Source organism: Maylandia zebra, linkage group LG16 (genome assembly GCF_041146795.1).
Source record: "Maylandia zebra isolate NMK-2024a linkage group LG16, Mzebra_GT3a, whole genome shotgun sequence".
Taxonomy (NCBI): Eukaryota; Metazoa; Chordata; class Actinopteri; order Cichliformes; family Cichlidae; genus Maylandia; species Maylandia zebra.
The window spans coordinates 33,734,691-33,760,450 of NC_135182.1; the positions used below are offsets into that span (position 1 = coordinate 33,734,691).

Here is a 25,760-nt window from a genome sequence, read left to right on the forward strand (position 1 = left end):
ACTCTGGACTAATTGATGATTGCTCACAAACAGATGTTGGCCCAGCTCGAACCACGGTTGTTAGCAATTATTTGATAAACAACTGGCTAATATGCTAATTGTTACCAGCTGTCAATGAGGTTATTTTGTGCGTTTACACTCCAGTTACAGTAAGACACTCGACTTCACCTGTCCCCCTCTTTGGATCTGACTGTTCCCCCACTAGAGCAAGGCTAACCCACACCTTTATTCCAAAAAAGGTGGCCTGCTTTGCACAGTGCACATCATTTCCTTGTTTACTTAGCATAACATAATCAACTGGTTTTAGCGACCGCCGACACATGCACACATACACAACAGTAAACAATGGATGCCTTGTGCACTTTTTCTTTGTTGAACAAGTGGAATTCCTCCTCTTTCCACTGTTTTGGTTTCAGCCTCTCTTAGGAATGTTTTTACCGGGCCACGTTCCTTTCGCTCAGCTCATGGCTTTCCATGGTGTCTCAGTTCCTTTGGGCAGGAGTTTTTGTATTTTGGACCGCTGTGTCACAGAGCGATGCAGACCTCCTCAGAGATTATTCAAACCATCATTCTCTCGCACTTATCTATCAAAGACTGCGACACATTTATAATGACACCAAGATCCAGACATCCGGCCAAGGCCAGTACAACCAACTCAAATAAGCAGAATTATCATCACAGAGGATGTCCTGGAGAAAGTTGGGCTTGTGTTAGAGTACGCTTGCATATCTGTATGTGTGTGTATATGTGCGTTTGCCACACCTGCTGGGTGGGGCCCCTGGACTACCCTGACAAGAGCCATTAAAGTTTATAAGCGTGAGGCCCAGCTGTCAATCAAGCTGACAGACTGCCCCTATCCAACTCTGCTCTAACGTGAACCTCACGAAACCCCAGAGAACCCCTGACCTCGCTCTGACAGGGAGCTGACGCACGCTGGATTTGCACGGGCTGGGTAGTTCTGGGCTGGAACTGGCTTGGGTTATGGTGGGTAGATGGTGGCTGTAGCCTGGAGGTTGGAGGAGTTAGTTTTGACTAAAAGATTAATGATTTCAGTCTACAGACTTGGAAATTTTGAGATGGGATAATAAGCACTGCTGTTTCCTTCTCCGCCACAACTAAAGTAATGTTACACCACTTTTAAGGAGCAGAGCTGCATACGACTCGGGTCATTTCATGTGCTTCTCTCCCTCGTTTCTTTGTCCAGTCAGTTAAATGACATTTGAAATTACAGTATCACATAAATGTGATTTCATTTCTGTGAAATGGCAACACCAGAGAAAAAATCCAGACATTTATTCCGAGTTCAGCTCCGCTGAAGAGGCGGGATATGAAGGAGAGCCGGCTGACACGGGTTGACGCGTACATCATTGCCAGACTAAATGCGGCGCTGAAGAACCGAACGTTCTGCGGTAATTGAGCTCCATGGCTGTCGATTATTGAGTGCAGCAGCTCGTTCTCGTAGCTGGGCCTCACTGCTGTACCTATAACGGCAGCGAGGCAGATCTGTCACTGAATCTTAGGTTAGTGTTGAGGAAAGGTGTATTTTAACCCTAAATTGAAGCAAGCCGTGAATTAAAATGAAATAAGAAGTGAACAGAAAGGAAACAAAGAGGTGACTGAAAACCATCAGCAAGGTCCCAAACGGCCCTTTGGTGCGTTGAGGGTTTTGTTTGGATTTAAACAGTATGGAAAAGTAAGGCCGGCTTTGACTTATTACATAGATAAATAGTTGGAGTTGATGGACGGTCATTAAGCTTTAGGAAGCTTAATGACCGTCCATTGTTACTGTATGTTACTCTGGATGAAAGTGTTGGCCAAATATTAAATAGGCCAATGAAAATATTGTGCTAAAACTGTGTGCGCGCGCGTGTGTGTGTGTGTGCGCGTGTGTGTGTGTGTGCGCGTGTGTGTGTGTGTGTGCGACCTCTGTCCATTCTTCATTGCATGATGTAGCCTGTCGTGCCACAGTAGGATTAAAGTATCCCTCTCCCCAGACTGCCTTTTCCCTCTTCCCTCTGAACTCCTCCCACACACTATTTGTTTTAATTATAAGAAAACTTCCAGCCTCGGCCAAGCGAGACCAACCGACAATGACTTTTTCCTCTTCTCTCTGGCATTCTGCTCACAAATCTCAGGCCAAACTGTTTTTCTTTCTCTCCGTGTCTCTCTTTACATGATTCTCAGTCAGTGCTTTATTCCGTTGGGGTTATGACTGAGCAGAAAAGGGATGCATGTTGTCTGTGGTGGAATGTGGAGCTGAATGAGCCTATTTGACAAAATGGGATGAGAAAGTGTCGTATGTGCAGTTGGCCAAAAGGGAAATTGAATCATTCCGGGTTGGGAATGCACTTTGGGGAATAGCCCTGTTTTCTGTGTGTTGCGGTTGGAGCTGAGCTCTCTGAGGATTGCATTTTTCGTGCGTGCACGTGTGTGCCAGTGCAAGCGCTTGGGTGAACTGGCAGTTTCTGCTTTAATGCATCTGTTGCACTAGCATGTGTCCTCGGAGTGGGACGCTGTACAAAGCACGCATTGTCGATTGTGTCAAAGAGTAGCAGAGCTGCTGATGAGTGGGAGGTGGTGTGCATCTGCAGGCCTATTTTCTATTGTGTCAGCAGCTCAAACTTGCTCCCCACCTCTTGGATTGACTCAACTGTGGGCCGTGGGCCACGATCAAAAACGATCCCTTAAACCTGGAGGGACTCGCATTAGTTCAAGTGAAGTTTTGGAGGGAGGCTTCTGAACAGCTGTCAGTCACATTTATAGAAAGGCCTATCTCGCCATATGCAACTCACCAGAAGAAACGCTGTGATACATTTAAAGCGCTTAACCGATGTTCCCAGTAGACATAGCTTCATCGCCAAGTTAGAGCAGTTTTATTTCAGCAAAGGTGCCATAAGTAGTCTGACAGATGACTCTTCTGATGGTTCAGCGCTGATACTGTAAAAATGTGCATGTTTTTCTTTTGATAGACAAAAACATTTCATGCTTAATTTTTCTATCGTTTTCTGTTCCTTTCAGTTGGACCCCATTCCCGATGAGGTGCTGCAACAGAGACCAAATGCAAATGCGGTACGGTCTATGGAGAAAGTAATCGAATTTCACAGTGAGTAGATCTTTTACATTTTTTTCCTGCTGGCATTAGAAATAATAATTAGGTGTAACTAGCTTCCCTAAGGGTAAGTCAGGTAGTTGGTAAGCAAAGCTTCTAAATGCTAAACTTCACATTCAAACCCAGTTAGCGGAACATATTATATCTCTGCACACACTCTATCTGCATTTCGTTATTAGGTAAATACTGGTGCTCACTGCAACGTTCTGCCTCCTCGCTGGGTTATTCTTTGAGTGAGGCCCTCAAGCGTGAAGCAGAGGAAGCTGAAACTGTTTCTGCCATGGCCTCATTGTCTGTTGCAAACAAGCACGTTGGAAAGAGGTAAGTTGATTGTCGTCATTTACAGTCACTGGTTTACATTAGTGTACATTTGGCTCAGGAGGTAAAGCAGGTCATCACGATATCGCAACACCAGAGCCAGAGTTACCCCTGAAGAAGCTTTGCTTGTTTAGAGGGATTGCCAAGAAAAAGCCTAAAGTTAGGTTTACAAAGTTGCTTCTGAACAACAGAAGGTGTTTGCCCATAATGCACAGCACCTTGTTTAATGAAAACAAACACGGCACATCAGCCCAAACACCTCACACCAAGTTGTTTTTCAGTCAGAGGACATTGGGAATCTTGTAGTTAGAATTAAATGTGAGGCTACAGTAAAACCGTTGCCCCGACTGGGCCAGGACACAACAATGATCCCAAGCACAATGGGATTGCTGAAAAAGAAAAGAATCAAAGTGCTGCAGTGGCCCAGTCAAAGTCCAAAGTGATTGAAATGCTGCTGTGAGAGATAAATGAATCAATGAATGACTGCGAATCTAAAAAAACTGAAGCAAAGCTGCAAAGGAGAGTGAGCCAAAATTCCTTCACGATGTGAGAGAAGGAAAAAGTCAAACAGAAAATGATGACTTCTAGTTGTTGCTTCAACACGCTACTGAATCCTGTGAAAACTTTCTTTTACAGGACTCTTTCAATGCAGCCTTTTCCTGCTGTAACATTATATGTTGTATTTGTTGTTAATTAGTTGAAACAGTTTTAAGCATCTGTTACTTCTCCTTTGTTCATAGTGTTATCCTTTTTTCACAGGGCTGAAGAGGAACCGATGGAAGAGGAAGCTCCTATGTAAAGAAACATCCACGACCTTTTTGATCACTCAGACTCGTCTGTGGCATTTTATCGTGACAAAAATGGACCACTGAAGATGAGCGACCCTTTTGCTGATCAGCGGTGCACTGAGCAATCAGCATAAACGCGTTGCATTGCATTGCACTTAAAGACTTTTGGATATACGATTGTTTCAGCTATCCCGTAATGACAACCTCCAGTGCCAGTGCTTTTAAAACACTAGACAGACATACTTTTGATTGCCAGTGAGAACCATGCAGAGGACCTACAGTCATCTACTCTTCGTGTAATTCTGCTCTGTCCCTACTTTATCTTCATCTCTTCGCTTTCGTGAAGACCACCATAGCTATTGTGATTGTTACTCTGGACTAAAGATGGGTTCTTGCTCTTTCCAGATATCTAAACGAGAGGGAAAAAACATCAGTTTTCCATGTTGTTGAAGGTTACAGATGAGAAAGGTCACAAACCTGTTAGAGTAAAAGACATTTGTGCCTTTCCCCCCACCCCGTCTAAACTTGGTGGAATTTTTTTGAACTCCACTGGAAGAGTTTTGCCTTAAAAATAGTTTTGGGACTGAGGCCTCTTCTCCCCAAGCCCTCACACATTTCTATCCTGGCAAGACATCCACTGCCTGCATGTTGTTGGCACATAGACTGAAGGACTTTGGCATGTTTACCTATAATTCCCTGCAACCAGCCTACTGTCTCTGCCCCCACCTTTTCCCCTCATTTTCAGTGTCAGCTTGGAAGGTAGTTCCCAGCCACAAGTTGGAGGTGGCTCCTTTAAAAAGGAAATTAAGAGTTGGAATTGTATCGTTTAATCACATAGGCACCAGTTCTTCTTTGTCAGAGAAAGATATACGTAGCATGCACTTTACTGGAGCACTTGGACTTATGAAAGATAGAATCCTGTTTATATCGTATGTAGTAGTTACATAAAAATGAAGCCAAAGCATGACAGATTATTGTCTCTGTAGAGTATAACCACTTACCGCCCCACACATATAACAACGACTGAGCAGTGTCGGTATTTACATTAGAATTTGTCTCACTTTTTCAGACATTTGCCGAATGGAAATAAACTAATCTCACATGGGCTCATTTGTTGAACCCAGCCCTCTCTTTAAGACAAGGACCATACCACCTGGGATTTTCCAGAGGGGTGTTCTGGAGCTTTCACAGCTGGCCTAACATCTTTCGATCCTTTCGATCAAGAACATCTGCTTTGCAAATGTCAGGTGATACGAGGCAGGTGTGAATGTTTCTGCCTCTTCGTTTTCAATAAAGCACAAACTGTTCTCTCTATATTTTTTTAATAGTATGCAAACATTTTTAGGTGTTCTGCATTATAAAATGCAGTCCTCTTTTTGACAGCCCTTGGCTCAAATGCACATATTTGAGCTTTAAATAGCACATGTAGCTCAGCCTGTCCTCCTGGATTCTGAATCGTTTCGTTAGGCCGGGTCTCGTTACTAATCTGAGCATCAAATCTTTTTGAATCAGCATTTTTATATGTTATAATATTTTAGAAGACAAGATGTAAAATTTTCCTGCTCTGACTTTTTTGAAGTCAAGCCCATGATATAGCTCCCAGTCGCTCTGCACCACACACACAGCCAGCAGCTAGGTCGTAGTAGTTTAATTTAATAATTAAACAGTCCCAGTTTAGGACTATAGTGGCCCCTCTGATCAACATGCTAACTTCCTTCCAGCTTGTGTTTGGCCCTCTGGGCAACTACCTTCTGCTGCCTTTATTTGACCTAAAAACTAATCGTGTCTTTAATGTCGTTTTTAAGTGAACAGGAAACGGAGCGCTGTGGTATTTACTGTTATTTACTGTACATAGGACACTGATCTCCTGAGTATTCCTGCCACACACATTCACTATTTTTGTGGTTTGTTTTCCTCTCTTTCGCTTTTTTCTGCTTTTGAGCTCTAGTGACTTATTTTTGTACAATTTTCCTGTTGTTTTGTGCGTGTTGTCCACTCTCTGTTTCTCTGTTATGTTGTAAAGCTGACATACTTCACAGCAGGTGAGGGTTCAGACTCTGTTTTTAGTGGACGTTACATGAGTACGTTTTCTGGGTTCAGGGTTTTTGCGGGAGCGTTGGGATTCAAATGTTTCTACTTTGTATAATGATGGACAATTGTGTATTTACTGTCTGTTCATAGTAGATTTATATATAAAAAGAAATGAGTATATTATATATCTATACATTACAAAATGCTACGATCTTGTTTTTGAAGTTGGTATTGAAAAACAATACTTTCCGTGGGTCTTAGTTACAGTTGGCCCTTTTTAGGGTGTTACTGAAGGCACCTTTTGCTGTTGATCATGTGTTGAGCAGCATCTTTCTGGCTGTTTTTTGTCTCTCAGCAGTAATGACTTTTTTGTTGTCTGTTTTGTTTATTTCATTAGTTACCCCATTGGTACCATAACACTGTTACAGTAGGTGTGCAGTCGCCCTCTGCTCAGCCTTGCATTTTAATGCACATATTTGTCAGATTCCATACCTTTTCTTTCTCGTGCAGATGTTCTTGCGCGCATATCTTGCCTGGCATCTGTTAAGTTTCAGTATTTCAGGAAATTTGAGTCTTTTTTTTTTGTTCCTCTTTGTTAAAGATTATCATCTGACGTATTTGAAAGAATAGGAAGAATAGCGAGGGCGGATTAGAATTGGAACACAGCCATTGCTTTTCCCCCCTGTGTTAAATCACCACGACGGGCCTTGCAAATGGTTTTGTATGATCAACGTTTATTTCCTTATCAGGCCAAGTATGCTTAGTTTTTAATTTAAATTAACATTTTTCAAGTTCACAGCTGAAGTCTCATCAGCTTTGGTATGCAAGTTATGTTTCTGTATCTAAAAATCGCAGTTTGATCACAGTAACAGCCAAGCAGGACCGAGGTATCGATGCCTTAAAAAAAAACAGGAAAAAACACGTTTGATTTTCTTTTTTGGGGGGGAATTTCAATCAGACGTACAAGAAATAAATTTGCTTATTTTAACTGAATGTATCTAGCAGAGATCTTCCCTCTCCTTACTAATGCACCACTAATGTCTTTAAGTCTCAAATCCTTTCCGTAACTTTTGTAGTTGAGATATGGATATGGTAGATTGTTTCCACCATCATCTTTTTTTAGTAAATTTCTAAAGATAATGTCTATACCAATACAGTTTGCATTAAATCGTGCATAAAGTAAATTCTGCCAAAACAAAACCTCTGGTCTGGTTGCAGCAGGGCATCTTTTATTATCATTTTTTAGCTTTTTCTGTACATTCCCTTTTTGTGAGACACACATTGTTTTCTTCTCCTTTGTAGATGTTGGCCAGCTTCTTTGTGTGTGTGATACTTGCGTACTTTCATAGTCGGGATATGAAAATGCATATAATCGGGCTATCCTGAATATGACCTCAGCTGGGATATGCTGACATCTCAGCTCATTTTAACACACTTGAAGAGATGCCTTTCAGTAACCCAGCCCAGAACATTCCCAGAACCTTTGCACAACAGTGCCAGTCATGGCTTTTCTTCTGTTTAATGCTTTCGTTTCTCAAACGCTGCCAAAACTAGCACTGTCTGGCTACTCTGGCCATCTGTCTTCACTGTTAGTCTTAAAACAATGTCCAGTAACCAAAAAGAAAAAAGCAGCATTCCATTTTGGTGTAATTTCCATTTATTATAAGGTAAATCTTTTTTTTTTTTTTTTAACCCTCGCAGGTCTGAGAGCTGTCTTGTTTCTGTAGATGCCCCGGTCTGACCCCACGCAGCTCCTCCTCTTTTCTCCCTGCATGATCCGTCTGTCTGCATGCATTACCTGTCTGTCTGTCCCCTGCCACACACCAGCACAAGGGATCAAGCACTGAAGGACTTTCACTGTATCCAAACTATTTTTATCTCTTTGCTTCTCTTTCTGTTTCTAATATGGAGGAATTTGGGTGCTTTCCATGTTGTGCTTTCACCTGTAGCGAATGAATCATCAAACCTGGCAGACTTAAGTTGAATAAGTCACAAAAAGAAATAGTATCAAGCACAGACAATAGATTTTATTGTATTTATGTAGAAAATGAATTGTTTGGTGGGATGCTTTGTAAACTATAAGACCAGAATGGACTGTCTTTTTTTTTTTTTTTTCCCAAACCAGGCGAGATGTGACTTTGGAGGATTTTCAGAAGATATTTGTGTTTTCTGTCACGTCTGAACTCATCAAAGGGCTCCATCCAGACGCCAGGTCATTGTTACAGTTGTCCATTCCAGTAAATAAGCCAGTTATCTCTTTGACCACTGTGGTTCAGAAACAAACAGTTCTAGGTTTACATATGTATAAAATGCATATTCTTTTTTTTTTTTATCAGTTATGTTTTTGACTTGTTCCACCATTGTTACAAAAATAGTACATTTTTCTCGGGAACCTTTGCTCTAACATGTTGTCTTTGACATGTACATTATAAAGTATTGTTTTGGAAAAAAAAACCTCAATGTGTGTTTTTATGCTTTTACTGTTTGCTGTAATTTCGAAGAAAAAGCATGAAGGCAGACGTTCAGGATGTGTCCTCATATGCGATAAAAGAAATACTACAGAGATTTAAAGGGATTGCACTTAAAAGTTCGAGTGCAACAGCATATCCGTATCTGCTTCCATCGCTACTTTGCAGCAGTTTGTTGTGGTGGGTAATGGTTGGAGACTAGACAGAGTTTAATCCTGCATAAACATATCATATGGTTGCATATGAATGCCACGCTTGGTAAAATTTCCAAAAAAGATGGAGCCTGAGAAAGGCTTGTGTTTCTGAGGATATTCTGATGAGGTTGATCTGGCCTTGCAGACATGCAGTTTCCAACTGGCAACTTCCAAGTGAGTCAATACCATAGTTAAAATGTAAATATCAAACTTTACAGCATTAAAAAGCTCACAAGTCCAAGGCTAGTGCAAAAAACTCATCCATCTGGATCTGTTCAAGGTCAAAATCAGGAGGGTGGATGGTTTGACCGAGAGGTGTGCCAACACAGCAGGGTGTAGCTGATGGTTGAATCTGCCAAGCTTCGCCTCCAGTAATTCCAGTCATAGTCAACTGGACCTCATGCTAATATTTATGATGATGGTCCATCCACGCATTCATTTTCTTAACTGGTTATCCAGTCCTGGAGCGTATCCCAGTAGATTCGCCAGTTAAACTAATATGCTTTTGGCCAAATCTCCTGCGATGTATATTGACCGCAGACTGTTTGGTCAGATATTCTGCTCTAACAGAAGCTAAAGGTCCGAAAATCCCCAGATTTGATTTTTCTTTCAAGCTTGTAATCTTTAATCCAACCAACAGCCAAAAAAACGGAGTCAATTTATTTATATTGCACATTTAAACACTACAGACGACGACCAAAGTGCTGCACTAACAAAGTCATCAAAAACAAGCAAATGATTTAAGACCAAAAAAATTTAAATTAATAAAAATATAAATGACAACAGTAAATAATACAAATTAAAATAATGAGAGTGAAAGATGGCACACTAAATTAAAGCTAATCTGAAGCTAAAGAAGCTATCACACTGCACACAGCTCCCTCTGCAGGCACACAAGTTTTTATAAATGTTAACATTCAAAGTTGCGCTCCCCAGTTCCTGCAAACAGCCTTCAGTGTAAAATTGGGGTAGTGTGCCTTTACGTCCAGAGGTGGGCATCATTGGCAAGAACGACAACAAGGGCCCCACAGTAGCTTTGACCAGGATTAAACACCCATTTGGAGAGGTCAAAGGTCTTAACCAGCGTTGAATCCCTGATGGTGGTGGAACTAACGCTAAGACAACAGTCCAAAAACAAACAAAGCCAATCCCGACTTTCCTCCCCTCAAATAAATATACATCGCTGTGCTTTCGGTCAGAGTCTGAATTCAGTGAGTAACAGTGTAAATAACACCACTGCGGCAGGATTTGTAGACTTGTCAGGTTTGAAGCACCATGCAGTGTAAAAGACAAATGAGAAGACAACATCTGGTTTCTTGAGAAAATGACATTCAGCTGAGGCGTGAGGGACAATATTTACCATCTTAGAGATGCTGAAAAGAGCTCTGAAAGCGCTACTACTAAAAACAACGACAGTAAAGCTGGGAATGTGCTCTTTTATGGTTCCTCTGTGCCTTGAGATGCTCTAATGGCGTGCCTGTGACACACACAGACTGCCCGTCTCACCTTAAGTTCACCGTATTCCCGCTATGCAGTGACACACAACCCCCGTGGCCTCTAAGTCAGGTCAGGTCAGAGAACGGGTGAAGCCCTGCTAGTTGAACTTTCCCCCCTCCTGAAGCTCAACCCACAAGATGGTTTCTTCTTCCACAACAAAGAACTGAAAAGTCAGAACCCCCCACCCCTTATTTTGTTTCCCTCTCATTTCCCTGCAGTGACATTCTGGTCTGCCGCAGCTTTCTTGCCTTGCTCATCTTCCTCCAGCGTCAGCCGTTATCAGTCAGCTCTGTCATTACCCAGCCGCCCGTATGCGTAAAAAAAGGCCTCATCCTCCCAGCTGTGCTCATCGCCGCACTTTTTAATTGCAGGTTCGAGTGACTCCAAATGGGCGATGAGGCTTTGGCCAGTTGCTTGGATGACATATAAAACTAATTATAGAAGAGAGTCATTAGAATTAAATTTGGATCTTCAGCACACAAACATCAGCTATATTTAACAGGTCCTAACAAACATGTACGTTGGGATCACAGAGGCGGCCCAGTCGAGTAATGTCTGTGAAGTCTTGGAGAAGGAAAGGTCGACGAAATGTTAGACACAAAATTAGAACAAATCCAGCAGTTTCTCTCGACTTCTTCTATTCCAAGCATGACTTTGGAAACAATGGAAATGAACGTGAGGAGCCTGGGGCCGTTTGCTGTTCTTTCCATCGGATGTTCCGTCAGTCCGGCTGACACTTCTGATCCATAGTGTATTTGAAAAGCTGTGCAGCATTTGCTTATCTTGCTACTGTGTGTGTTTAGTCTACTGTTCGGTGTGCGCTGACATCAAAAATGGAAAGACACACACATGGCTGGAAGGCTCTGCAAACAGAACAACAGTAGGTCACTCTCAGCTTGGGTTTCAGGACTAAGTACGAAGTTCAGTGACGGACAGCAGCACATACTGTACATCCACTGATCAGCCACATTAAAACCACATGCTTAATGTTGTGTAGGTCTGCCTCTTGCCAACAGAACAACCATAAACCCATCTGGGAATTTCCACGGGACCGCTGTGGACGTCCTGCGGTCGTCTATAACAAGGACATTAGCAGCGGATCCTTTGGGTCCTGTGGATTGTCTGATGGAGACTCCGTGGATCAGGCTGTTCTTCCACATCCCACAGATGCTTGATTAGTTTGGTATTTGGGGATTTTGAGGGCCAGATCAATGCCTCGGGCACTGTGGTTTGTTATTCAGCTGTTCCTGAGATGTCGTTGAGGTGTGGCTGAGCACACTGTGGTTCTGGAGGAGGCGAAGGACAATTTAAAATCCTTCGATCGTGGCTCAAGAGTTGGGAGTTTGCCTTGTAATCGGAAGGTTGCCGGTTCGAGCCCCGCAGCCTCGCCTCTGTCAGTGCGCCCCAGGGTGGCTGTGGCTACAACGTAGCTTGCCATCACCAGTGTGTGAATGGGTGGATGACTGGATGTGTAAAGCGCTTTGGGGTCCTTAGGGTCTAGTATAGTGCTATACAAATACAGGCCATTTACAATTTCTCCTCATATACAGGGTCTTTAATTGTTAGACCCCATCTCAGTGCATTATCACACCCAAAACAGTATTTTGCACTCAGACTGTGGGCTTACTTGTTGTTCCTAGAGAACTGGAGGCAGAGCCTTCAGCTTTCAGGCATCTCTTCTGTGGAACCAGCTTCCAGTTTGGATTTGGAAGACACCTCCTCTACTTTCAAGATTAGGTTTAAAACTTTCCTTTTTCATAAAGCGTATAGTCAGGGCTGGATCGGGTCACCCTGAACCCTCCCTTAGTTACACCGACTTAGGTCATTGCTGCTGGGGAGTTCCCATGATGCCCTGGTTGTTGCTTCTTCACTCACTGTGTGTTTATACACCTTTCTGCATAATTAGTTATTATTAATCTCTGGCGCTCTTCCACAGCCCGTCTTTTCCCGTCTCCCTCCCTCCCAACCAGCAGATGGCCCCGCCCCTCCCTGAGCTTGGTTCTGCCGGAGGTTTCTTCCTGTTAAAAGGAAGTTTTTCCTTCCCACTGTTGCTAGATGCTTGCACATAGGTTTTTTTTTTTTTAATTGTGTTTGTCTTCTCTGTATAATTGCGGGGTCTTTATCTTACAAAATATAGTTAAGCGCCTTGCAGTGACATTGAAGTGACTGAGAAAATTGATGCTGTTATTATTATTTACAAATGTTCTCTAGATATGCTACTAATAACATTATTGTCTATTGTTTTTAATTCCACAGTAATCGTAATCATGAATCCGAATGTTGCTTGTTTGAAGCCGTGCCACCAGCGGCGTCTCCAGGTCTTCAGACGGCTTGAACTGTGATGTGGATTTAACCGCTGTGTCCTACAGATGGACCTCAGCGTTTATAGTGGTGCCTGTGCAGAGTGGAAAAAAATACCAACAAATTCCTTTTGGGTTTTCGAAGCAGTGAGTAAATATTTTATTTTTGCCTTAAATTATATATGAATATATTAGCTGTTTAGTTCTCATTTCTCTTGAATGTAGTGAAAAATAAACGAGAAGGTTGGCTCCTGAAGTGGCGTGACCTGGTGACTCCTGCTGACCCTGCAGTCATCACTAGTGCTAATGATGCGCAAAGGAAGGTGGGGGCACATCACCCTACAAACACAGACCCTCGTCTCCTCCCCGGCCTGCAGACAAATCAAATTTTACTGCGTTGTCTGTGAGCAGCTATCAGCCTCGTTACTGGCTCTCAGCCACGGTGAAGGGAAATTATACATATTCATATTTGTAAACTGTGGTTTACCAGCAAAAGCACTGATTTGTTGGTGTCTGGCCGAACTCACTATGGGGTGAGTTAGAAATATTGATCAACTGTTATTATAGCTAATGTGTTTTTTTGTGTGTATTTGTTTGTGAGTAAAAAAAAACAGTGAAACCTTAAAGAAATGTTTCGTTCTTCCACCGTCCTTCGCCTGAACCTGATAGCAAGGCTGCAATTATTGTTTGGCTGACATCACTGACGCTAAAGTTGGATATTTTCTAACTTGGTGTGACGATTCACACAATTTTTTTTTCAATCTTATGAAGGGATAATACATATTTAAATGCACAATAAAAGATGTTGGCTGTGTTAGTCAGAAATGGATGCAGTTTATATATATGTGTGCATGCATATAAGCTGAGGTCAGATGGACTTTAGAGAACACCAGAGGTTATGTATAATAAACACACATAATGCAGCTCCAGGCCACAGCTGCATGCATATTTGTGCTCTGCAATTATACTTTATCTATTGCTTAATTGATCACATTTATTTCTTAATGCAATCCAGACCTGATATCAATTGATGCTCCAAAAAAAAGCTTTTGTTTTGACAGTCTGTCATAAAAGACTCCTAAATAACACTTCATACCCCAGAGAGGATTTCAACAAAAGCATCTGCCTCCACATTAATTTGGAATTTGGTCTCTCTGCTTTCCAGAACTGAGTGTGATTGCCTTCACTGTTTTTATAACAACAGTAATCTCATACAGAGAGATACGAAAACAACATGACAGATCAGACGTTGTCTTTTTTTCACGTGGCAGCAGCATCAGATCGGGTTTTTTTAGTACATCACAAATCAGAAGTGAAAGGTGTTTTCAGAACTGCACTGCAGATGTGTTTGTCACACAAAATGGGGAAATAAAATACCCCAAAGAGACACGCAGTGAACGGCAGCAGTGTGGGGATGAGAGGATGATGTGCACACTACGACTCAGAGCTGTAAAATGCAGGAAACCCTTTGATAAGCACGGAGATGCCAGAGAGTAGGTATGAGACCTGAACTATGTGCATGCAGTGAACTTTTCTTTTTATAGGGCCGATGACAGACACACAAAATCGGGGTTATGAGGATACTTAGGAGTGCTTTAGAGTGCCACGCCCTTTAATGTAGGATTAATGGAGGATGAACCTCAGCAGTGTCGTGTAAAGTCTGTTAAGTTTGAGGCTGTAGGTCAGGATCGAAGCAGACTGAGGGAAAAAAAGGGTTTGCTGGTGGAATTCAACGATCAGTCATTACAAACTATCCCATACACCAAACGCTTTCTGTTAGTGTAATCAGCATAATCAGCAATCAGCAGATGCATGATGAAGAGGAAGGAGCTGACTGTGAGTGACGACGTGTGGTGACTGTAAGAGGCATAAAGCTGCTTAAGAAAAATCTAAAATATTGAGTTTCCACCTTCTTTGAAGAAATAAAATCCTCATATTTAAGAATATGAGCCTGAGATATGACAGTAATGCAGGCACATGCTTCTGTGTAGGATCTCAGGGCGCCTGAATAAATGATGGAATGAAGGAAAGGTGGAGACGAGCTTAAGAAAAATGCCAGAATCTTCTGTTTTTTTCAGGGCAGCCTCGACAGCTCAGTCTCTGCCAGGTTTCTCTGAACTCTCAAACTATCACACACTCTCTCCTCGCATTTGAACTTCTGCTCATTTACCTTATACACAGCAGTTTATTGCTTTGTTAGTGAAGATGTCCATAATGTCAGCACCGGTTCATATAAACACAGAAAGAAACGCCTGCAGTTTCATTTTTATTTGTTTTATGACAGATGGAGGATCTTTATGTGGCTTGTTTGCAGCTTTTGTTGTGTTTGCATGAAGCATTTTTCTCCTCTAGTGAGGCCAGTGTATGCATAAAATACTGAATAATAAAGAGCCGTCTTGCTCAAAGTAGTTTAATTTCTTAGCAAGAATACCTTTTTAATCACCCGTTTCATCAGTCTTAACTTGATAAAGTAAACCTTCACAACAGGGGAACCAAAGAGAAAAATCAGATATGGCTCAAAACTTTGAGGCATATTTGAAGCCTGACTAATGCTTTGTGTATTCCCTCAGTGGCAGCCTACACAGCTGACTTCCAGCCTTGCCAGCAAACACATACAAACAAATACACACACACACACACACACACACACACACACACACACACACACACACACACACACACACACACACACACAGAGAGAGAGAGAGTTGAGCCAACATCACCCTTCAAAGTGGTAAAAGGTTAACCTTTGATTTTTTTTTTTTTTTTTACTTAACCAGACGAACACACAATACCGTTTGAGGCACACAGAGTGTAAACCTTTACTTTATTCCGTTTTTTAGTGCAAATTAAAGTTTTGTAGCTTTTTCCGTCTGATTTTACGGGAAACATCTGGATCTCTCGCACCACTGGAGCGGTGGCCCCGGGTGATTCTGTGCTGCTCAGCTGTGAGGGCCTGGGATAATGAGCAGGTATCAAACGGGCTCCTATGGATAAGCCGGCCTTGGTAGGAAGGGCTGCACAACAACGTCCAAGACCACCATGCCAAAAGTGACTGCACACTGTGGCGTCTGTTCATATTTTTTTTGAAACATTGTGAAAGATTTAGAAAAGGATTCTGGCTATTATTGCTTAAACTCTTAGAGATTAATTAGTTAGAGCTCACAGGAATATGCGCTTGTTATTATACAGAAACTCCAGTGAGTGTGTTTTGGCTGCCATGCGGCTCAGGTATAGCATGTGTAAATTCACCACATTTACAATGGCCTGATCCTTACCCTTCATGCAGGGAGGGTCGTGCCATTCCTCGAGCAGTAAGACTGGGACTGGTCACACCGTCTTTATCATATAAACCAATCTATTTTAAAAGGTTGAAATAAATATAGGTCACTCTCGGTTTCTAAGTGATGGAAAGCTCTTGATTTTCAAAATAAAAGAGGCTCCCTGCTGCACAGACTCCTCACACTGCCACATGCTCGTCACTTTTATTTTTAGTAAAAGTGTTTGACGGCAGAGTGCCGCATTACCATATTCACAAACCTACAGGAGGATAAAGCCACGGTGGCTGCAGGTGGCTCCTAATTGAGGCCGCGTTCAAAGACCATTAAGAAAAAATCAGACTCAGCATCACTCATGTAGAGGGTTAAATATTTAGTAACACAAGTATTTTATAAGACCAGCTCAGTGAAGATCGCTGATTCTTTATACAGCTTTTCACCGGAGAAGCCGGCGGTTCAGTGCGGGAAAAAGTAATTTGAAAGTGCTGTATTTAAACCAGGGGGCAGGCGTTTGTTTTACTGGTTGATAAAATTAGGCTACCCAGTTATTCCAGCAGCAGACCCACAGTGCACTGTACACAGCTGAAATAGCCACAAAGAGTCAGCCATCCATTTACACTAACAGCCCCACGTTAACAATGAGGTCCTTTTAGTGTTTAGATTGCATCTAACCACGTCTGGGAAAACGACATGTAAACAGTTTGGATGTATTGACTGAGCGGAGATTCAAAGGAATTTCTTCAGTCATTTAGGAGGGGTCTTTGGGGTTTTTTTTTTTTCATACTACAGGCAGAGTTATTGTCCTTATCTGCGGTTTTTTGGGGGCTCCCTGCTCGTTAGGAAGCACAAAGGCATCGCCATTTGAAATGATTACTCGTTATTTAAGCGTACAAACATTTTATATGACCCAGTTTGAAACTGGCTCGAGTTTCCTGCACTGTTAATGAAGCTGTATTATTTTATGGTCTGTTTTTTTTCTCGGTGTTTTCTTTCCATAACAAGAGGAGGGGCACGTTCTCACACCCAGCGGAGAAAGAGGGAAAGAATGTGGTTTACATGGGAGCCGTATTCTTTTACGCCCATCTAAAAAATTGGCTAAATTTTTTTTTTAATTTTATATTTATTTCTTTGATGTATTTTTTATTTGAATTTAATCAGCAGAACTACATGTTCTAGCCTAAAATATATAACTCGAATAAAAAAAAAAACCGGAACGTATTTCTTTCAAAAAATACGTGTTTTAATAAATAAGCAAAACAAACCAAAGAAAATGTACACTGGACGGAGTTTGGATGGAGACTTGCTAAAGAAAGTCGATGAACTAAATCCATGCAGCGAAAAAAAAATCTAAATTGCATTGGTCCCTTTACAGGCTATAGGCGTACTTACACAAGTATTTACAAAATGCATTTATTTATATATATTTATAATTTGGTTTAGTCTTTAAAAAACAAAACAAAACACAAAAATATATTTACTTCTAAAAACGATTAAAGGATGGCTTTGGTGGAATACAGGCCGTGAATCCGAGCTATTCGCTGTAACATCTTTTAGGCCTACACACATCACAGGGCTCTGGCTCTTTTCCTGCTTCCCCCGCTCTCTCTTCCACAAACTGCTCCGGACGATCAGAAGCAGTGCGATGGGTCGACATCCACACTCACTCCCAGAGAGTTTGTAGTTGTGGCTCGCATTACGTCTCTGCGCCATTCCTTTGAGGTCCATGGGTTCTTCAATAATCCCTGTGGTCTTCATACTTTGTAGAAGTTAACAGTCTGCAAAAGAAACAGGGAGAAAGAAATGTGGGGGAGATGTTATTGATCAGGAGGGATCACGTGTGTGGACAGTGACAGGCTATCTATCGGCTCTGGCTTTTCGGGGGGAGGACATCTGGCGTATTTTACGCATGTAAGGGCTCAATTAGCACGTGCGAACTAATGAATGAATCAATTATTAGCCACGGAGCTGAGTAAAACCACATGGAGGCAGGGAAGCAGCGTGGTTTTGAATGCGAATGTACTTCCACAGCTGCTTTTATTCTGGGCTTCGGTTTTAAAGCACCTGAGTAAATTCGGCGTTAGTGGACAAGCCTGAAACAATAAAATCCAATTCCTCGGAGCAAAGTTAAGCCCCGAGTTATTATTGAAATAAATCACGCGGCTCACCAAGGTCGCAGTTTGTTTTGAAAGGCCCCGCAGTGTGTCCACAGCCCGGTGTGAATTATTCATTTTGCTGCTAAATTAAAAAATGTTTGTTGTTACTTTTCATTCCAACTATATTTTGGATAAACCTGAAGCCCGTGAGAAACCCCAGCGCCGGTTTAACTCTGCCTTTTTAACGCTATCAAGCCACGCGTCGGAATATTTTGAATCTAGCCAGCATGTCGCGGATGCGCCTTCAAATTTAAAGCAAATCACGGTGAAGAGCCTGATATCAGATTCAGAGGAGCTCCGAGGAGCAGTCAGGACCGGACAGGCTTCGATCTTCACATCGGGCCCTGAGCCCTGTCGGATATTTAAAGGAAGGTTACAGCGACTAAAACAAGACGCATTCCTGATTACTGACATCACTAATAGAGTCACTGTTACTCCCTCTTTAATACCCCTTTGCTAAAATAAAAATAAAAAGCTCAAATTAAAAGTAAAACCTCCAAAACAGTGCCATCTGTCCCAGCTGCAGGTCAGCTGTAGAGTAACCAGTCCACCAGATCAGGGAGCAAAGCAAGCCCGAAGAAAGTAACGAGCCTGCGTGTTAATGCGGGCTCTGTTTTTGTTGTCTTGCACTGGCCTGAACTTCCCCGTCCAGCCGCAGGAGCTGCCCATTCCTGCGGTCTCCACACAGGAAGGCGCTCTGTTGTGGATATAAATTACCCGTAGTGGCACTACAGCTGCGTCTTGGCCCTTTAAAAAAAAGAAAAACTAGGGTCCTTATAAGAGGGACTACAAAAGTTAAAAAAAACTAAAAAAAAAAAAACTTAATTTTTTGGCAATAAATAGAAGAGAGCAGCAGATGTGGCACCTACTTAATGCCTGCATGTAAACAAGTTCCGCAACTATTATTTGTATTCATTCCTCCGCCTAATCCTTCAAATAAACACGAGCCCATTTTTCACATCCCTCTGCTTCACTCAAGTCTCGGAACATCAAATTGATATCATGGATTATTCTGTCCCCGAGAGTTTGCGCGCGGACAGGCAGGGTTTAAAAGATGCTGCGGCCTCGTGCTTAAAGTTTGAACATTTAAAAAAAGGGACGGGGACACGTTTGACGCACTGGATGCCTGTCACCTACACATCTGGCTACAGTTTCCCTCCAGACACGTGGTCAAGTCGTCACCTGATAACGACTCTTTTTTTAAGTAAAGTTCAAAGTGAAAATAAACAGAATTTGGGGGATGACTCCCATAATGCGCTTCATAACCGTTTTACCATAAGGCGTTATATCTGCCTACAGCGGCGCCTTTACAAACGAGCCCTTCATCGTTATTACTTCTTTTTCCTGCTGTAAACACTGACATCATCGACTTTTTTCTTTCCGGGCTTCGTGCTACCCACCGCTTTGGCATTGGAAGTGACGGTCTGTGGGTGCTAGTGAGATGCTGACATAGACCAAGCGCCCTCCATCCTCCACACAGAGAACGCATAACTGAGTCTTTCGTGCGCTACGTAACTGCAACTGGACATCTTGCTGTCCATCTCGTCGCTCTGCAGCACCTGACAGAGAAAGTCGATGTATCTGGAGGCCAGCTTCAGCGTCTGTATCTTGCTGAGTTTGTCCGACGGCAGTGTGGGGATAATTTTGCGCAAAGACGCAAAGGCCTCGTTCAGAGACTGAGTCCGTTGCCTCTCCCGGACGTTGGCCAGGACCCGCTGGTTCTGCAGCTCCTCGAACGACTGAGTGCTGCTCGGACTCGGCTTCTTCCCCCGTTTCACCGGACCCGGGCTGCTGCCGCTGCTGTCGTCGCTGGACTTTTTGCTGTGCCTCCTCTTTCTCGCGAAGCTTTTCTGCTGTCTGTCCAGCTCCTCCTCGCTGGTCACCAGACTATCCACAGGGGAAACCGGAGAACTGGAGCCCTCTTCCATTTCTTTCTTGAAGAAATGCAGAGATAGAGAGGAAAACACGCTGTCCACCTTTGAAGCCGTGGTTACAAAAATTGTATAGATATCCTTGAAGCTGAGGGGAATAATTTCGAGATGGGTCTCTGCGCGTCTTACTTTGGAAGGAACTATGGTCAAAGTGGCGGTTGGCACGATTCTCCTCGTGCAGGAAGTTTTTTCCTTACAATATTTTTGGAAACGGTATCCCGGCGTCAGATGCTAAATAGGTTTAAGAGTGGAAGGGGAGGGGTTTTGAGGTGCGGAGGGGGAGCTAGTGTGCGCCTTGGTGTTCAGCAAGCGGGCGGGACCAGTCATGGTTTCGTGTATCATAGAAGACTTAAACAAGACTCGTATTTACTGTCAGAGGCCAGGGATGACCGACTTACTCTGCTCTTATTTTCTTTTCCCTTTTTAGCATCGGTGGTCCCTAGAAGGAAAAAAAAGTACAGTTTCTTTACGTGGAAGAAAATTACGTTCACTATTTTTACTGAGATGATGAAATGACTCATAATTTAACAAAAAATAATTTAATAAAAAAAAAAATTGTCTCGTTCTTCTTGGAATATTTGCAATGATATTTTTGACATATATCTATAGTTAGTTTACATCTTAAAGTTAAAGTTTAATAATAATAATGATAATAACAATAACAGTCTTTCCTCATAAAAATATTTTCCAGATTTCTTAAAAGGTCGCTGGATTTGAATTAAAGTAAAACATGAGCCAGAGCCTTTAGGGTCAATAAAACTATCAAATTAACTGCAGTATAAAATCCATTTGTTCTTGGAGAGTGAAGGCTTTGTGCCACAGTCGCTCCCTGCGAGGCCTTTTACAGCCACACAAACCTTCCGTGTACCGTAAAAACAGAGTTTTAACGCCAGTGTAAAGTATGCGCACCGCGGAGGGCGATTTACGCACAGACTCGTCGGACCGGTGGAAATATATCCGCTTGATATTTAATCGAATCAAGTCTGTGCGCACTCGCAGCTCCTATAATGTGGAAGTCAAACAGGAAGGAGGCTTAAACTAACCATCGAGCTCTCCGGTTTCTGCCGATACCTCCAATGAACGGTTTTCCATGCGTTTTGTCAGCGGCCCACCTCTTCATCTGTCACGTCGTGTTTTCCCTACACAGAGCGGCGCACAGGTGGCTCATATTATAGAGCTGAATTTATCCACTGCCAAAATCTCAGTTTGTCCAAATCAGCTGACTGTGACCTCTGGAGATTTCTTTAACTTCTTTGTTATCAGTTTCTGACTGGAGAGCATTTCAGCTCCCATAAAGCACCAAAATATAACCAGTTATTTTATTGTTATTGAAAAAAGAGATCGGACAAAAAATATGACAGTCGGATGAAATAAGATGTTCTATTTCAATCAAATGCATTTTATTCGACTCTTGGGGATAAAGCCGACTTTCACTTAGTTACAGGAAATTGGACTAATATTAGTAATAAGACTGTGTTGAAGATAAAACAAAACATTTCCTAATGAAGATTAATGAACGAGAGCGAGTATATTTTACTTTTTTGCAGCAGGGGCTATATTTATAACCGGTATTGCATGATGTTCATGTATTTATTAAAGAAACAGAAATTTAACTGCTAATGTAAATCCAACGAAAATCAAACTGGTCCAAGAATGACATCATTAACAAGCAATTTAGCTAATTCACACACACACACACACACACACACACACACACACACACACACACACACACACACACACACACACACACACACACACACACACACACACACACACACAAAGTGTGAAAATAATCACGTTACAGCAGCTCGACTGTTAGGCGTGTTAATAAAAACAGAATGTAATGATTTGCCCATTATTTAAGATTTATATTAATTGAAATAGTACAAAGGCAACATAAAATATCAGAACTGAAAATATTTATTGTTCTGTGTTAAATTACATGCTCGGTTTGAATTTGATGGCAGTGGCACGAGGAGCCGTGAAGTTTCAAGTATGAAGTAAGCAAACGTTAAACTCCTGAGAACTTGGTGTTGCTTATGCGAACCGAGTGTGCTTTGTGTTTTAGGCGTCACCGGTAACGGTTAGTGTCACTCTACTTTTACGTAGTGCCAGATGCATTAATTCAGACCGTGGCATGCCCCGGGCTAGGTCCAAGTGTGGTTTCACATTTTACTGGCCTCCTTCATACAGCTTCTACACGAAGAAGGAAATGTTTCACACATGCAAATATGAAAGCAATGCTCGAATATGCACAAGAGCAAGTATGAAAGAGGGAACATGCACCTGAAGGAGCGTGCACAAAATTGCACACACTTTCCCCCAATTATGACCTCTGACCTTCTGCTCCCTGGCTGGGCTGCAAGAGGCCCCTGGGAGAAGGGTTGACTTGCAAAGTATGAGACTGATCCTGTGCAGTGACTATGAGGTAGGCTTCTCAACCACACACACACACACACACACACACACACACACACACACACACACACACACACACACACACACAAACTTCACAAAAAGAAGAAGAATGGGACCTTAGCTGACACTTTTCCACCCACTGTGTGCTCTAGGCAATGCTAAGCAAGTGCCCACTCAAAAGTCAAGCAAAGCTTGCAAAAACACTTTTCACACTAACAGAGTAAAAATAATTCAGCTAATCAAAAAACCTTTAACTTGATGTGCTGCTGAGGTAGTTTAGTTACCATGTGTTGTTTCTTTATTCATAATTCAAATACATCTCACCCAGTGTTCAATGACATCGAGAGAGGCTGTTGGCTCTTGGAAGATAAAAACACAGCCAAATACTGTAAAATGAAGTGAGACAGGGGGAGAGAGAGGGATGACTTGCCTCTCAGATCAAAGGTGAGCTTGGGCCGTAACTCAGCGTAGCAGGATGACGTACTTCTGTCTCGTCTGACACCTTTAAGACCAGCTCCACATGAGCCGAGGGCAAGGCCTTAATAAGCGCAGAGCCTTTCTGCTGTCACTGCAGCAAGAAATGCATCCCTGCTGCATGCACCGCCTCATAAACAGAAAAGGACAGAGATGAGGAGTGAGAGTGAGAGGTGTTGAGAGACAAAAAGCAGTTTCAAAAGAAAAAGAAAGAAAAGAGATGAAATGGCAAACAAAGAGGCCAAATGTACGGACGTGTGATGATTCACAGAAGACTTTGATCTGACGTGGAGGGTCACGGATGTGTGAGGAAAGTCAGGAAAGAGATGATTTGTTAGAGGCTGCGATGAGTGAAGTTTTGCTGTGTGTCTGACACCACTTCACCACTATCCCGCCATCCCCAGACACTCGTGAAGTCTCACCCCAAATGATCCTGGAAAGAGGAACTAGCTTTGGCCTGCATGCAAAGTCGTGTACAGTCTACATTATCACCTGATTACGGCATGCATCAGTGCATCCACATTTGCCTTTTTATATGTGCACTTAACATGTGCGGATCTGCGCGTGCGGGTGTGCCAGAAAGTGATTCAAGATGAACCAGAGATCAGCAGAGGAAGGCCCAGCTGCTTTTCATTGCACAGAGTACGGTGTCTATTACCAGGAGTGCAATCGCTTTTAAAGCTACTTGTAGCACCACTGCTTCCACTGGAGGAATCCTTTACATATCTATACAGGAATCCAACCCTGCGACTTGAACCAGCCACAAAGCACCTAACGACAAGGAATTTTCTCCGAACAGGCTGTGAAGACCACAAGCAAAAAGAAGAGTACAACATTTCCAAAAGGTCAGTGCTATCTATTGACAAAAAGAACATGAGTGATCACCGCTGATTAGTATTGGAACAAAACAGAAAACAAATGTTAGCCATCTCTGCCGCTGCTGTTTTGTAAAAGCGTGTCTGTTTCCAGAGTTTGAGAAAAAAAACATGAATGTCTGTTTTATTGCACAGTTCTCTTCCAGTAAGTTGTGAAAATATGACTCACAAGTCAGCTCCGAATAAGAACTCGCGCGTCATACTTACTCAAAGTCCTTATTTAAGGTCGAATGAATGCAAATACATTTAGAAAACCAACAAGACATGTTTTGTAACTTCAAAAGGCCGATAGCATCAAGGAGAGAAAATTACACATCGCTGCCTTTCCTGCTAAAACATTTCTTTAGGGATACATTGTCCCAAACGTGCAATCGCAGGCTTGCGTTTCTTTGAAAGCACGAGACTGCCACTTGTTTCTAATAAGAGCCCGTATTTAGCAGAGGCCTCCACAGTGAATGAAACAACAGGTAATATCAATGAGTGGTACATATTGGACTATAAAACCATAGGGTCACCTGCACTCACAGAGCGAGTCCTCAGTAACGCCCAGAACCCATTCATTCATACATCCACACTGCACCATTCCTCGGCCCCGGGGCTGATGACAAGGTGTTTCTGAAATCGCATTAGGGGCCCTTTCATAAAGGTTTCACTGGGGAGTGTGTAACAGCTTGAAGCATTTAGACTTTGTTTAATACGATGCAGACTCGCTGCTCGATGCTTTGTCTCCTGGGTGGAAAGGGGCCCGGGATGCCAGAGACCCCCACTGTTAGAGTTTGCTTTGATATCTGGAGGTGGAAGGGGAAATAGAGCAGAATAACCCCTGTCCTACACAGACACAAATACACGCCTATACGTATACACACCATCAGCCCACACCCACACCAAAACCTGTGCACGCAGTACCTGACTCTGCCTGGCTGCCCTGCAGAATTATGGCCATCCGATGAAAAAGCCAAGCTTTGAAGTGCAGCTTTCAGCGGCTTTACACCCTATGGGAGAGCTGCCTTAAGAAAAGAAATCATGATCTATAGTCACATGGTGCATGCTGTATCTGTTAGGTAAGGTACCCTGGTTCCAAAACGCTGTCAGTCAAAATTAAGCTGAGAAATATAAATAATTTAAAAATAAAATAGATTTTCACAGATGCTTTTTGTCTAAAGTGACTCGCATTTTTCTCCATGCAGGCAAGAGGATAGATTTGTGGTTCGGTGTGTGGTTTGAGGACTCGGCTAGTTGTTGAACCCAGTGATTAATGGCTGACCTGCTCTACCACCTGAGCTTTGTATTTATATATGTATACACAGATTGGTTGTGGGAGGGGGGCTCAGATGGATAGGTTGTTTATTTTATCAGTTTTGTCCAATAAGAGAACGCTCTTGGCACAAAGTAACGGTCCCTAAGTTCAGCCACACTCAACTCAAATGCAACTCATTGACTTGACAGTTACAAAAAACAGAGTTGCCAGAGCAATTATGTTGGCCATAACACAATTATATTCATTATGCATGTACAACTTCCAGAATCTAAACTTTAACCAGGCCAGAGAGAAGGGAAAGGGGGTGGGTCGCGGTGATCAGGTCAGAGTAAATTTGCTGAACAAATGACAGAAAGGCCGTGCACTCGGGTGATGATGGGGCAGCCTCCTGCACAAATAACGTAGAATAATTAGAGCTGCACTTGTGACCCTAGTGCCAAGGTTAGCACGATGGTTGGCCCAAGTTTGCAGTGCGATGTGTCAGCCAGCTGGGCTAGGCTACAGTGAGTTTTGGGGGAGGCAGTGCATTAAGGTTGGGCAAACAGTGTTGTTTGATCTGCTGATTGGGCTAGGACAAGCTGGGTGGATGTCAACACGAGGGTGGCGTTTACAGCCTGCTGCCGCTCAGTGTCACCTGTGTGACCAACGCTCTGCATTAGAGCTGA

The 25,760-nt window shown here is 42.7% G+C and overlaps 2 protein-coding genes across 7 annotated transcripts in view; one reads left to right on the top strand and one right to left on the bottom strand.

The window, feature by feature from the left end:
* Positions 1-7,239, top strand: part of hdac4 (histone deacetylase 4) — a 126,681-nt gene extending 119,442 nt beyond the window's left edge. For all 6 annotated transcript variants that reach the window (XM_076875357.1, XM_024805444.2, XM_004559217.3 and 3 more), the window contains 3 exons: positions 3,019-3,103; positions 3,289-3,430; positions 4,187-7,239. In XM_076875357.1, the coding sequence (XP_076731472.1) occupies positions 3,019-3,103; positions 3,289-3,430; positions 4,187-4,226 (267 nt within the window). In that variant the 3' untranslated portion in view covers positions 4,227-7,239. The remainder of the gene's footprint in view (positions 1-3,018; positions 3,104-3,288; positions 3,431-4,186) is intronic.
* A 7,727-nt stretch (positions 7,240-14,966) lies between these two features.
* On the bottom strand, positions 14,967-20,211 carry twist2. The gene is made up of 2 exons (XM_004559222.4): positions 19,537-20,211; positions 14,967-17,758 (listed from the first exon to the last, which is right to left on the bottom strand). Exon 1 carries the CDS (start codon positions 20,062-20,064, stop codon positions 19,570-19,572), a length of 495 nt encoding a protein of 164 aa, XP_004559279.1. The 5' UTR covers positions 20,065-20,211; the 3' UTR covers positions 14,967-17,758; positions 19,537-19,569.
* Between the last annotated feature and the right edge of the window lie 5,549 nt (positions 20,212-25,760).

What these genes read in the sequence shown, in the direction of transcription:
- twist2 (XM_004559222.4), bottom strand. Translation starts at nt 20,064, where the DNA reads ATGGAAGAGGGCTCCAGTTCTCCGGTTTCCCCTGTGGATAGTCTGGTG.